Consider the following 13,822-nt stretch of genomic DNA (forward strand, 5'->3'; position numbering starts at 1 on the left):
TAGAGACCTGTAGGAGGTTTGTTGGTGCTTTCTGTTTACTGATACACAAATGAAGACGTTGCTAAGTTTCACTGTTGTTAGTACATGTGCTCAAGTCAGTACTCAAGTATTAATTAAATTGAGTTGTACTTTACTTGAGTATTATATCCACTACATTTGTCTGACTCGATGTAGAAACGATGACAAACCCACACTGGGATCGAATCGTCTCATAGGTCAGTCTTAGGGTTTCAGAGAATAACCAGAGAAGCAAAGTTTAAACTTCATGTTTAGTGGAAGAGTCAAATATGAATTCCGACTCTGATGTTAAACAATCCTGAAGTGATCAACTCAAGTTCTTTTCTTAATCCTCTGAAGCCGTTATGTCAGTCAGTCTCACTCCCTCCTCTTCTTGTTGTTGTTGTTGTTGTTAAGCCTTTGGAGCTGTGTGCAGTGTTTTCCTGATGCTGCAGAATCCGAAGGAGACACCGTCATGTCCTTTATAATGTATGTCTCATCTCCTTTGGTTCAGTTGCTTGACTTTAGTTCCTGTTCTACAGTCTTCTTGTTTCCTTACTTCTCCTGTCGTTTCCTTTTATCCCCTCCTTTCTTGTTTCCTTACTTCTCCTGTTATTTCCTTCTTTCCTCTCCTCTTCTTGTTTCCTTACTTCTCCTGTTATATCCTTCTTTCCTCTCCTCTTCTTGTTTCCTTACTTCTCCTGTTATTTCCTTCTTTCCTCTCCTCTTCTTGTTTCCTTACTTCTCCTGTTATTTCCTTCTTTCCTTTCCTCTCCTCTTCTTGTTTCCTTACTTCTCCTGTCGTTTCCTTTTATCCCCTCCTTTCTTGTTTCCTTACTTCTCCTGTTATTTCTTTCTTTCCTTTCCTCTCCTCTTCTTGTTTCCTTACTTCTCCTGTTATATCTTTCTTTCCTCTCCTCTTCTTGTTTCCTTACTTCTCCTGTTATATCCTTCTTTCCTTTCCTCTCTTCTTCTTGTTTCCTTACTTCTCTTGTCGTTTCCTTTTATCCCCTCCTTTCTTGTTTCCTCATTTCACCTGAGATGTCTTTTCTTCCTCTCCTATTTTGTTCCCTCTTCTTGTTTCCTCATTTTGCCAATGTGTCCTTTCTTCCTCTCCTCTCTTGTTTCCTCACCTCACCTGTGTCCTTGCTTCATCTCATCTCTTATATCCTATTATCTCCTCTCCTTCTTTATATTTTCTCTGCATCGTTTCGTCTCATTGTAATCCTCCCTTCCTCTTCATCACACATTTTCTATAACCTCTTTTACTCTTCCTCGTCTTTGTATCCAAACACATCAAACGTTTTTTTTGCGGTTTACCATCATCACAAAAAAACAAAACCTATGTGCAAAAACACACATGTTCATTTCATCATCTTATTGTTATTTATTTGAACTATTGGTCAAACTGTCCGACCGGCTTTCGCCTTGCTTCTTATTTTAAGTATATGCTGGTTAATGAGACGGAGGTGTGTGTGTAGTGGAGGCAGTTGGTGTAAATGGCATTTTCATGGCAAACAGCTGGATTGGTTTATTTAAACACACGTTGTTGAGGGTGAGGAGGGAGGAGGGGGGGGGGGGGGGTGTACTGACCTGAGAATGACACCGAGGGGGGCGGGGCTTACTGACTGTTTTACAAGCAGTGTGTTGAAGTGTGTGTGTGTGTGTTTGGTGATTGTGGTTGTGTAGCTGCTTTGTTTAAAACCTCAGTGGAGGCGTCCGACTGTACAGAAAGGAGAAACCCCCCCCCCCCCAAACTCTTCCTCCTCCTCATCCTCAAAACCTGGGGGAGGGCTGGAGGCGGCACTCGCAGAAATTCACTTCTGTTTTTACTTTTTTTTTATGTAAAGATGTGAGGTTGTGGTTTTGCAGCCTCTGACACCTGATGGTTCGACCTCATTTTCATCTTTAAAACTAAACCTTTTTTCAGCCGCCAAAAAACAAAAAGTCCAATGAACTGTTTTCACTTTCTCCTCTTGTGCCACTTTCTATTTATTTCTTTTTGTGCAACAGCTGCAGATCTAAATCAGGCACCAGACTGAAAACACTATTGTGGAGAAAAGAAAGATTTGATTCAAACAGTTTGCCCCCATCAAAATACATGAAAACATTTCTGAATCAATTATGTATCAAGAGTTTCTAGAGCGAGTAAATTATTTGAGCAAATCGTAAAAAAAAGTCCAGAGGGGTTTATTCAAATGTATTTTTTCTAAGTCTAATGTCCAAAGATGATACAAAATATAAAAGCAGGAAAGATACCTATTTCAGAGGCTTGACATTTTTTATTTAGCGACAGTATTTACGCATTGAGAATCACTTTAACAATTATAATAATTATTAAAATTGTTGGTGATTATTTTAGCAAATCTACAAATTGCTGCATATCTTGTAAAAAGTGAATTCAGGGACGAAGCTCCATCGACAAGAAACCCCCCCAAAATGTACTAAAAGTAGTGACACAGCTTAGCTTCCTGCTGGAGTTAAAGCAGATCCTCCTTTACTCAAAAAAAGAAGAAGAAACTCTGTATCTCCCCCTCCTCCTCCTCCTCCTCCTCCCCCTCCTCCTCCTCCTCTCCCTCCCTCCTCCTGCTTGCCCTTTTTTTTCACTCCCTGAAAAGGCTGCCGTGGCTTTTGTTTTGCTGAAAAGGAAACAGGGTCGTCCCCCACTTCTCTTTTCTTTTCTTTTTTACCCCCTTCTCCTCCCTCTTTTTCCCAACAAGTTGAAATGGACCCGAGGAAGAGGAGGGTGAGGAAGAGGAGGGTTAAATGTAGTTTAAGTTTATGATTCTCATCCAAACCACTAGCTAATAAAACATTTGACTAAACCTGACTTTAAGCCAACAGCAATCTAAGTTTTAGATTTTTACTTCTTAAACCCACGTTTAAGCTCACAGTAACCAAAGTGGTGCTGATAGGAGGAGGGTGAGGAAGAGGAGGAAGAGGAGGAAGAGGAGGAGGAGGAGGGTGAGGGTTGAGGAGGTGGTTGTAGGGGACATAAATCAAGTGGGGAACCACAGCTTTCACTCCGGGGCGGGTCAGGAGGGGTCGACAGGCTTTGAGCTGAGGAAGACCAGAGCAGAGGGGGAGTTTAGGGTTGGGGTCACAGAAGGTGCCAGGTCAGAGGTCACACATACCAGGATGATGGCTTTCAAGAGTGTACTTAGAAAGGGACATGTATGGATGCACGCCTGCAGCCTCTGTGTGTGTGTGTGTGTGTGTGTGTGTGTGTGTGTGTGTGTGTGTGTGTGTGTGTGTGTGTGTGTGTGTGTGTGTGTGTGTGTGTGTGTGTGTGTGTGTGTGTGTGTGTGTGTGTGTGTGTGTGTGTGTGTGTGTGTGTGTGTGTGTGTGTGTGTGTGTGTGTGTGTGTGTGTGTGTGTGTGTGTGTGTGTGGCGCTACCTGTGGAAAACATGAAACGTTCTGAAATGTGAATCAGTTTGCCCGTTGCCTTGGTTACAACAATAGCTTTTCATTGTTTAGCAGACGGCCGAGCTGTGACAAATGACCTCATCTGTTTGAACTGCGTATAGGTGTAAATCAGGCCTTGAATCAATGGGATTGAACTGATCATTTAGCTAGCATGACACTACTTCTGAACTGAACAACTATCTAATAAAAAAAACATTTGAGCTCCTGAGTCTGACTTTTAGCTTCCTGTCATTTAGGTTTATGCTTTTTAAGTGAACCACTAGCTTATACAAAAACTATTTTACCGATTAAATCCACGTTTTAGAGACTTGGTTACAATCAAAAAAGTGTTTGCATCTTAACCAAACCACAGCTAATAGAAACATTTAAGCTGCTGAACCTGACTTTTAGCTTATGTTGTAATACCAAGGAGCACAGGATTATACACAGACACATATAAACTGCTTTTCCAGTTGCATGAGATCCCGTTTTGTCATAACAATATCCTCCAAATGTAGTTTAACTTTATGCTTCTTATCCAAACCACAGGATAATAAAAGAGTTTAGCTTTACTGAACCTGACTTTAAGTCAACAGCAATCTAAGTTTAAACTGAACTTATTAACTGAATCACTAGCTAATAACATTATTTTTTCCTATTCAACCCACACCTAAGCTTCCTGAAACCACCAAACTGGGTGCTGAATGGAAACCCAACTGATGGCCTTTAACTAAAACAGAAGGACTTTATCAGTTGAACTCACACTTGGTTTTAGCTGCTAATTTGTTAGCTAATGAAACAAAACTGATGCAAACCCATTGGTTTTCTGCGCTTCTAGCTATTATATATAACCAATTATGACATTTTTAATGCAATACGGCAGTCCTCGGCAATCCACGGCTCATTACGGACATTTCTTTTTAAACTTGAGGAGCTTTACAGACAGAACATTGAAACAGCTTTCCTAAACGTTCTATGTGTTTCTGTTCTTCTGTTCCTCAGGTTCATCAACGCCCGGCGGCGGATCGTTCAGCCAATGATCGACCAGTCAAATAGAGCAGGTACATTTAACAGATTTCAATATTTGGTATTAACTTATTGGCCTGATACCTAGCTTTTTTTAAAACTTTGCTTTTACGATAACATCTCATGTTCTGGGACACAGTGGGAATTGATTCAATAATACTTTGTTTTAATTGTTTGGAGCAATTGAGATAGGAGAGGTTTGATATTTGAGATCTGATCAAAACAACGATATATAATACTGTAAATGCTGAGATTGAAGAGGCTTTGTATGTCGATTAAGTCTCATAGTACCCTCGCTGACTATTCAAACATGAATACGGGTTCATCCAGATCTCTGAAGCCAGGATATGATGCAATCATTTACACATCTAATTTACTCTCGACACCTAGTCATCACTTGAGAACTAAGTGCATGTAAACACACTTAAACCTGCAAACCTAAAATACTCCCAATCACTCCATCGTATCTTGAATACAAAATGCTTGTAAACACACATTGACAAAATTAAGATACTATTAACACCTAGTCATAACTTGAGTCCTAACGGCATGTAAACACACTTCTGCATCCTTAATTTGCAAATCTAAAACACTCCAAAGACGTAATCATATCTTGAATACAAAATGCTTGTAAACACACATTGACAACATTAAGATACTCTTAACACCTAGTCATATCTTTAATACAAAGTGCCTATAGTGTTTATAGGCATTTTGTATTCAAGATATGACTAGGTGTTAAGAGTATCATAATGTTTTCAATTCAAGACAACATGCATGTAAACACACTTGATTTTGATCAGATAAACAAACTGAAAAAGCCTCCACGGTGAACCCCCCCTCTCTCTCTGTGTCTTTTGCTCTCTTGGCTCCTCTCCCGGTGAGTTAAAGCGAACAGAGAAGCTTAAACTCCAGGATTGAATGGCCTCTAAACCCCAGCAGGATTAGCTCCAGACAAAGACGCTAATCGCTTCGACTGACCACTCCATTGAACATTTTAACCTGGGATTAAAACAGATAGGAGCCGGGCTAAAGCGGGGCTAAAGTACCGCTAGCCTTTTGGCCCCTGAGCTTTGTTAGCTTTCACCCCGGTGCTGACTTCCACACAAAGGCATCTTTACACGGCTGAACGACGACGAAGAGAAACTGTTAAAGACTCCGAGTCCTGGGAATGTGACACAGTGTACTTTTTTAAAAACATCCCTCACTTCCTCTCGAGATGAAACTTTACCCCGTGAGGATGAACACATTTTATTTCAAGTTATCTCATTATTCATTAATGACAGACCCCCTCCTCCTCTTCTCCTCCCTGTAAAGATCAGATGATTAGAAAAGGGAAAATAAACGGCAGCATAAACACATTTAGAGAAAAGGGAGAGACTTAATGTAGTAAATAACAGAAATAAAACGTGAGTTACAGCGATTACAGAATTAAACTGTGAAACTGAAGACTTTATTTTTGTTGTTTTTAGTTCATTTCTATTTGTCTTTAGGGTTTTTTTGTATAGTCTCACGATAATTTCTTTTTTTACACTTTTTATGTATTGACTTAGATGAAGAAAGAGGCCTTATCATCATGCCTTAAATCACATGTGTCAAACTCAAGGCCCGGGGGCCAAATCAGGCCCTTGGTGGATTTAATTTTGGCCCGCAGGATAATTTCTAATTTCTATTAGATCTGGCCCGCCGGTATATTGCACGCACACCTTCACTCTACCCTGAGGGTCTCCTCAGCTCAGAGCCTGACCCCAAACATTGATGACCTTGTACCCAAGATGAGATGCTAAGTATCTGAGCTAGCATCACAGAGCAGCACACTGAGTTTAATGGATGTTTCCTTCTGCACTTTATCTCTCACGACAACAGGGCATGTTTGGTTTTTTCTTTGAGGGAAATAGTTTTGTTGAAGCTGTTGTTGGCCTGTGGAAAAATGTAATCATAAGAAATGACTCTGGAAAATCTGCAGATAGAGCCATAAGAAATGAATGCAACTGATTATTTAATGTTTGATTTTGTTTTTATAGGCAATAATTTAAGCTTAGTTAGTTCCAGGTTTAATATGTGCAATAAGTTCATTTCTATACGTTCTGCAATAAACATTGAACCAGTCCGGCCCTCGACTAGTACCCATTTTTTTATTTTGGCCCACTGTGAATTTGAGTTTGACACCCCTGCCTTAAATCCAAAAGCACTTATTAATAAAATGCATATATATAAATCATATTAAGGGGGGATAATAATAACAAAATAAAAAAGTTAACAAAATTAGATTACAATACTTTCTGACTTCTTGTCTGTGGCTCTTATCTCCAAGCTGATTGCGTACTAATGGGAACACAAGTCATAAAAACACAAATATTTAATCTAAAAATAAAAAAATAAGAAGGAGGAATAAGTTAATTTGTGGGAAATACTTATAAAGTTGAAAATGTTTGACTATATATTAATCACAGACTGTTTAAGTCAGGGGTGTCGAACTCAAGGCCCGGGGGCCAAATCCAGCCCGTGACTTCATTTTCTGTGGCCCCACAAGAGCTTGCAAAGAATATAATATGTTCATTATACGGTTACATGCTACTTTACAGAAGCACGTTGCCCATAAACTACATGTCCCACAATGCATCTCAAATTTGACTCTTTTCTCAGAATTGGACAATTCTTCAAGATATGTATTTTTTTCTCAGAATTAGATTTTTTTCTTCTTCAAAACGTCACTCCTTTTTTATTTTTCCGGAATTTGGCTTTTCTTTTAAAATCATTTTGTGACATTCTCACTGAAGAGACTTGCAATTATTTGCCCTAGACTTCTGCTTTCGGACGTAGTTAATTATGAAGTTATTACCCTATCAGATAATAATCAAATGCAGAGGCAATCATATAATACAACACATTATTTTATATATATTACATATTTTATGTATTTTTATATAGTCTTAAAGTTACAACCGGCCCTTTGAGTGCAACCATAATGCTGGTGTGGCCCGTGATGAAATTGAGTTTGACCCCCCTGGTTTAAGTATTGGAAGTTGTCACTGTGACGTTTGTTAAAACCTTTTGGTCATCGCCATGTTGTTGTGACACGAGGTGGTGGAGCAGAGTTTGACACTGAAAACTACGTTTTTAGGCGACCAAAATAAAAGTTCATTAATTGCAAAGACACTGTTAAAGAGTTATAGTAAGACAAAAACAGGAAGAATAAGTTGGTAGTGACATGTAAATCACAAGGTAGCCCAATTTGCTTCTTAATTGTCTTTATTTACTCTAAATACAAAATGAACATCAGGCTGTGTAAGAGAAGACTTGAAACTAGCATTTGAGAGTAGTAACTCGTCAGGGAAATGTTAACTGAGGTTATAAATCAAGTGAGAAGTTTGAGGATTTTCCCAGAATTGCAAGGTTTATGAATATGATGTGTTTGAAAAAGTGTCAGTATATTAAATGATAATGCTTAAGATGAACTCATTCAATGATTTCCAAGAGATGTTTACAATGTATGTGTACACGTCATCTGATAATGGGCACTTGTAACCATAGCTGGTGAATTTTATTGGTTTGTTGATGTTTTTTGTTTGTCTTTGTTAGTTTTCGTCCTTTGTTCTGGGAAAAAAGAAGCCCCACATTAGCATGGACAATAGTATTTGTTAACTGTACAATTCAAAACTCTTTGAATATTAAAGTTCTATGATGAAAAATAAGTCAACTTAGGTTAGGGCCATCAGAAATGCCGGAATATATATATTTTTCTTCTTGGGAGCAGGAATATCCACTTTTAATTAAAAAAAGTTGTTTATATATTTCACTTTCAAACACTGTCTCACTCTAACGAGAGGACGGTGTCTCAGTGTGTGAGACAGACAGCAGCTGTCACACCGTCCTCCACCTCGCAGTGTGAGTGTGATGTCATCACTGTGGGACAGCCGGCAGCCAGATAATTAAAAAGAGTAATCTCTCCCCGCCTGTCCGCAGTGAGCCATGCAGGACCGTACGGCCCAGATGGTCAGCCAATGGCAGGCTTCGTTATGGACGGACAGACACACATGGGAATCAGACCACCTGGTAAACACACACACACACACGCACACGCACACACACACACACACACACACACACACACACACACACACACACACACACACACACACACACACACACACACACACACACACACACACACACAGTTACACATGGAGCTGCTGTGGTGCAAGTCAAATTTCAGACTTGATCTGACCTTTAAAGTATTATCGTATCGTATCGTAGAGTTCATGTTTAGCACGTACCTGACATTAATGTGTTATCTCTGTGTGTGTGTGTGTGTGTGTGTGTGTGTTGCAGGTGCTATGGGTGGTATGGGGATGGGGGTGGAGGGGCAGTGGCACTACATGTAGCTCCAGCAGCTCCTCCTGCAGCCTGAGGACACGCCCAGCGTCCGGGAAAACACCGTGAGTAACACGAGTCAGCTGTTTTTAGAGCCAAGTCTGCTCACATTACACACTTTTACCTACAGTACTTCTTTTGGTATCCATACATCCAGGTTTTCAACACCTCTAGTTATGTGATATCTGTCTCTAGCATCTCTCTCTCTCTACCCCTTTTTTAAAGACGACATATCAGTATGTAGTGTCTCTACTGGGACATGTCTCCATGCTTTAATGTTCAAAAAGCTCTTTTTTTTTCTCATACTACCTGTGCTGCAGCACCTCTTTTCACCCTCTGTCTGAAACCAGAGCCCAGTCTGCTCTGATTGGTTAGCTGGCCGGCTCTGTTGTGATTGGTCAACCACTAAGAGATATCCCGCCCCTTAGCCTATCACGTACAATGAGTTGGAGCGCTAGCCAATAGAAACGCTAGTGTTACATAGTGATGTCACTTTGTTTATTTTAGCCGTTGCAGACCATTTACATTCACAAAAACGTAAATGTTTATATATTTCTGGATATTATGTAGGTTTTTGGATTATATTTATGATATGTCTACATCACTTTAATGCAATCCAGCTGGTAAATATTGAGTATGTTTTTTACTGTTGCGTAGCTTGTGATTTTCATCAAGCGATCAATAACGTTTATTTTAAAAGTGGGGTAGGTCATTTTGGAGAAACCAGCTCGAGTGCGCTAGAATTTGAAAATACACAGCCGGAACAAATCTGCCACTTCCTTACAGAGCCCCTCCTCCAACACACACAAACGCGCACATGACCAATGAGGGCACGAAATAAGTTTGTGCACAGATGGAAGGCTGACAGGCAGGTAGGCCATCCAGTTACTTTAGCCGGGCCGGCTCAGATGATTGGTCGTGCTTTTTACAGCGCCACGGCTTCCAGAGATGATATTTTTTTATGGATTTTTTGTCAAAGCACTTCAGATATTCATGGAATATAACAAAAAGTGTATCTCGAGCCGGTTTCTCAAACGTACCTACCCCACCTTTAAGCTACTGTACAATAATTAATTCAAAATGATTTGTTGATTTTATTTTGCATTATACTTGTACATCTTCAAAGTAACTAAATCTATAAGAAACAATGTTTGAGTCCGTTCTGTTTTAGAGAAATGGAAATACTCAGGTCATTTCTAAATTGATTACCTAATTACTCTCCTGCACTACAAGAGCTGATAGAGCAGAAAGTGCTGTGAAAACAAAACAAGACGTCATGAAATGTCTCTCCTCCTATCACAGTGCTCTGGGCTCCTCCTCGCTAATTAAAGCATTTCCATCTGATTTAAAGGTCAATTAATCCTCTGAGACCCTCTCCACATTCTGTCTAACGAACTGATCATTAGTGAGGGACGCACAACGCTCTCATCTCTTTATTTCATTACACCGAGTCCAATTACTCCGTAAGCAGTTTTCATTATTAAGCTGCAGGAGGAGGGAGGGAGGAAAGATTAAGAGGATGCTAATGTGTGGAAAGGAAGTGGAGAGGAGTTAGAGGAGGGGGTGAGGAAGGGGTGAGGAGGAGATGAAACGTGGAAATGTGGTCAGTGAGACGGCAACATCACTCGGACCAAAGACAATTAAAGAGTCTTCAGAAGAAGCGGTTCTTTCTTCCCCGCTGCCATTACTGAGCTTATGGCTCTCGGGAAACAATACACCTGTCAGCTGGGATCTGATGCAGCCATGCATGCATGCAGCACACACACACACACACACACACACACACACACACACACACACACACACACACACACACACACACACACACACACACACACACACACACACACACACACACACACACACACACACACACACACACACACACACACAATATCCACTTCAACTCCATTTGTTCAGAAGGTTAACTTCGTTTTTCTTATCTTATTTATATAATCTTTACTGATTCTATCTATTCTTAATTCATCTTATCTTGATTTGATAAGAAATGCAAGAGGGAATTGTGTTTGCTGTTCATGTTGGTGGTGAACTGCATCCATATTTACCTTGCCGGTGAGACTTTCCGATCAGATTTCTCATTGATTTCTTCCTCCAACAAAAGTTGGTCCTACTCAGTTCAGTTTTTCTTGAACGTTGACTTCCTGTTGACATGTTATCCTCTGTTTGTTCTGCAGGACTCCATCAGCAGTGTCCTTGGCCAGCGTGGAGCAGGACCCCACGCTTTGTGGCGTGAAAACCAAACACAAAAGAAACACTGTGGGGACAGATGGAGATACTGGAAGGGTTAATAAACACTTGTGTCCTTACTCATGACACTGGAGGATCTCTCTGCGTCAGGACACAAACTCCATCTCTCTGGATTTATTTCCTGTGATCCAACAGATGTACCCTCTCTGAACTACAGAAGCCTCCAGTGGACATTTTGACACCAGCAGAGCTTCCTCCTCTCCTCAAACAGGCCGACAGGAAGCTGACGTCTGTATTTACCGAAGCGTTCTTTCAAAGCGCGTCAACAAACCGTTTTCCAAGAGGCTGAATCTCTGATAAATGGACGGCAGAGGTCACGTGACCGGGCTGTTTACCGCGGACTCTCAGAGGACGAGAGACGCTGCTGCCTTTTTACATAATGTACTGTTTTAAAGGAAAGGACTTTCACTTTTCACACTGTGTGTGTTTGTCTTTTTTTCATAGACTTCTATCTTCCCTCGAGCCCCGCAAACCCTTTGAGTTCTAAAATAAAAAAGTGAAGCAAATTTGTTCCTGGATTCAAAGTATTTTGTTATCGGCACTAAAGTCAAGCTCAACAACTTTATGTTCGTACATCTGACGGCAGAAGTTTTAAAGGGGACCTGTTAAGCTGAATTTTAGGTACAGTTTTGTTTTTTGTGCTCCTTTTCACCCTCTGTCTGAAACCAGAGCCCAGTCTGCTCTGATTGGTTTGCTGGCAGGCTCTTTTGCGATTGGTAGAGATGTCCCGCCCCGTTACATAGGGATTTCACTATGTCCAGGAAGTAAACAAAGGAGTCCAATGGAGGTGTTTCAGGCGGGGGTGGGGATTTTAGCCTTCGCAGACCATTTACATGCACACAAACTATAACACACTATAGGAAATGGAAAACTCCAACGAGCATCATAGGGGCCCTTTAACTTTACTTGAACTCAGATAAGTGCTTTAGTGCACTTTAGAGTTTTGCATTTCCCTGTGTATTCCTATTTCAGAACATTTGCCTCCGTCTTCCTCCTGCATATTTTACTTGACGACATTTTGTTTGACAGCTGGAGTCACAGGAGATTAAGATTTTAATTCTAAACCTAACCTTATAAAATCTAAATATATATATTTACAGTAATGCTTTAATTCACAGGACTTTGCCAATAACTTCCTGGACATTTCCTGGAAGGGGTTACATGCTTTGGTAATTTAAATATAAGGGACGTTGGTACGCTGTCTCATTACAGGATTTTTTATTTTAAGAATATATAAACATGCAGATAAACACAACTATCAATCAATCAATGCTTATTTATATAGCCCAATATCACAGTGGACTTCACAGTGTGTACAGAATATCAGTATGACAATACGACACCCTCTGTCCTTAGACCCTCACATCGTACAAGAAAACACTTCCAGAGAAAAACCCACAGTTTAAAGGGGAAAATGGGAGAAACCTCAAGGAGAGCAACAGAGGAGGGATCCCTCTCCCAGGACGGACAGACGTGCAATAGATGCCGTGTGTAAATCGAAGAGATGATACATTTACAGCATAGGTAGAGCAAATGTTTGGAAATGCACGTGTCCACAACAAGAAGATGAATCCACGAGGATGTCCATAATCCTGTGGGAGCCTAAGATGATGCACTCTTGAAGGCCTGCATGTGATTCAGCCTCACAGATGTTGGCAGATGTTAAAGTCTGCGTCCTTCGCATATTTTTAATGCTTCAAAAATCCAGAAGGACTTTATTTCGGTTGGCTATGTAGGGTAAAGGAAGACATTTAGAGATGTTTGAAGCTGCTTGTATCACAACTCATTGTTCTGTTTTCAATCTTAAGATCAACTTCTACAAACTAAAAGAAACAACGAGAGGATTGAAAACCCTTTCCTTACAATTCTCTTTTTTTATGACTTGTAGTTTATTCAACAACACAAAGCTAAGTTATAGAAATCCCTAACAATGCTATGAATTTGGATATTTGACTGTTTGCTGCTTAAATGTTGTTTTTTCCTTCCAAATTAATATTTTTTCATTGAGATTGTTTTTACTTCACATAAAGAATTTCTTCCGGGAGTTAGACATATGTAGAAAACCAACTTTTATACCTTTAAATATATATATTCTGAAGTCTCACTATTGGTCACCATTTTGTTAATTTTCCATTTCTGAATGCCAACATGGCAGCTCGCTCAAACTCACCTCAAATCATCACACAGGAGGAGCCGTTGGATTTCTTTTTGAGTGGAAAGAGCCAAAAAACCTTCAGCAGAACTGAGGGGAAACTAAAATTACAACTTTAATTTGTAATTTTTGAGAGCTTGAAGGGTTTCGCCAACGGCAGCTGGCTGTTTCTAGCTTCTAAAATAAATCCCACCCACCAAATCGGTCACTTCACACATGCAGACCTCAGAGAAGTTTTCTAGTGCTGCCGCTCACTCTTCCTCAGGAATTTGACGGAGGAGTTGGGGAAAAAAGAGGGAGATTTTTACGTAAATCTGCTGCAAACTCTTAAATGGAGAGATTAGTTCCCCCTCACGCTCCACTTGGCCTCCTCAATGGACGTGTTTTCCCAATCCGCTGGGAGTTTCCTAGATACACCTCATTTCAAAGCTGGCGGCCACAAAGAAGATCATTTATCTTCCTCTTAAAATCAATTACTTGAATTAATTTGGAGCAGGCAGTAGAGGAGAGCAGATGTTCAGCCTCCTGCAGCAAACTTCCTCAGATGGTCTTTGTGTGACTTTTAACCATCTTGAGAGTATTTTTTAAGGAGAAAACAT

At 40.3% G+C, this 13,822-nt stretch overlaps 1 protein-coding gene across 1 annotated transcript in view; it reads left to right on the top strand.

Annotated features, from left to right (window-relative positions):
• Nucleotides 1–11,577, top strand: part of LOC307040697 (homeobox protein Meis1-like) — a 53,714-nt gene extending 42,137 nt beyond the window's left edge. Inside the window, exons 9-12 of the mRNA XM_079683811.1 lie at nucleotides 4,406–4,464; nucleotides 8,396–8,485; nucleotides 8,762–8,868; nucleotides 10,999–11,577. Coding sequence (XP_079539937.1) covers nucleotides 4,406–4,464; nucleotides 8,396–8,485; nucleotides 8,762–8,814 — 202 coding nt within the window. The 3' untranslated portion in view covers nucleotides 8,815–8,868; nucleotides 10,999–11,577. The remainder of the gene's footprint in view (nucleotides 1–4,405; nucleotides 4,465–8,395; nucleotides 8,486–8,761; nucleotides 8,869–10,998) is intronic.
• The last annotated feature ends 2,245 nt before the right edge of the window (nucleotides 11,578–13,822 follow it).

The sequence above is a fragment of the Notothenia rossii genome (genome assembly GCF_949606895.1).
Source record: "Notothenia rossii genome assembly, chromosome: 1".
In the NCBI taxonomy this organism is placed as follows: Eukaryota; Metazoa; Chordata; class Actinopteri; order Perciformes; family Nototheniidae; genus Notothenia; species Notothenia rossii.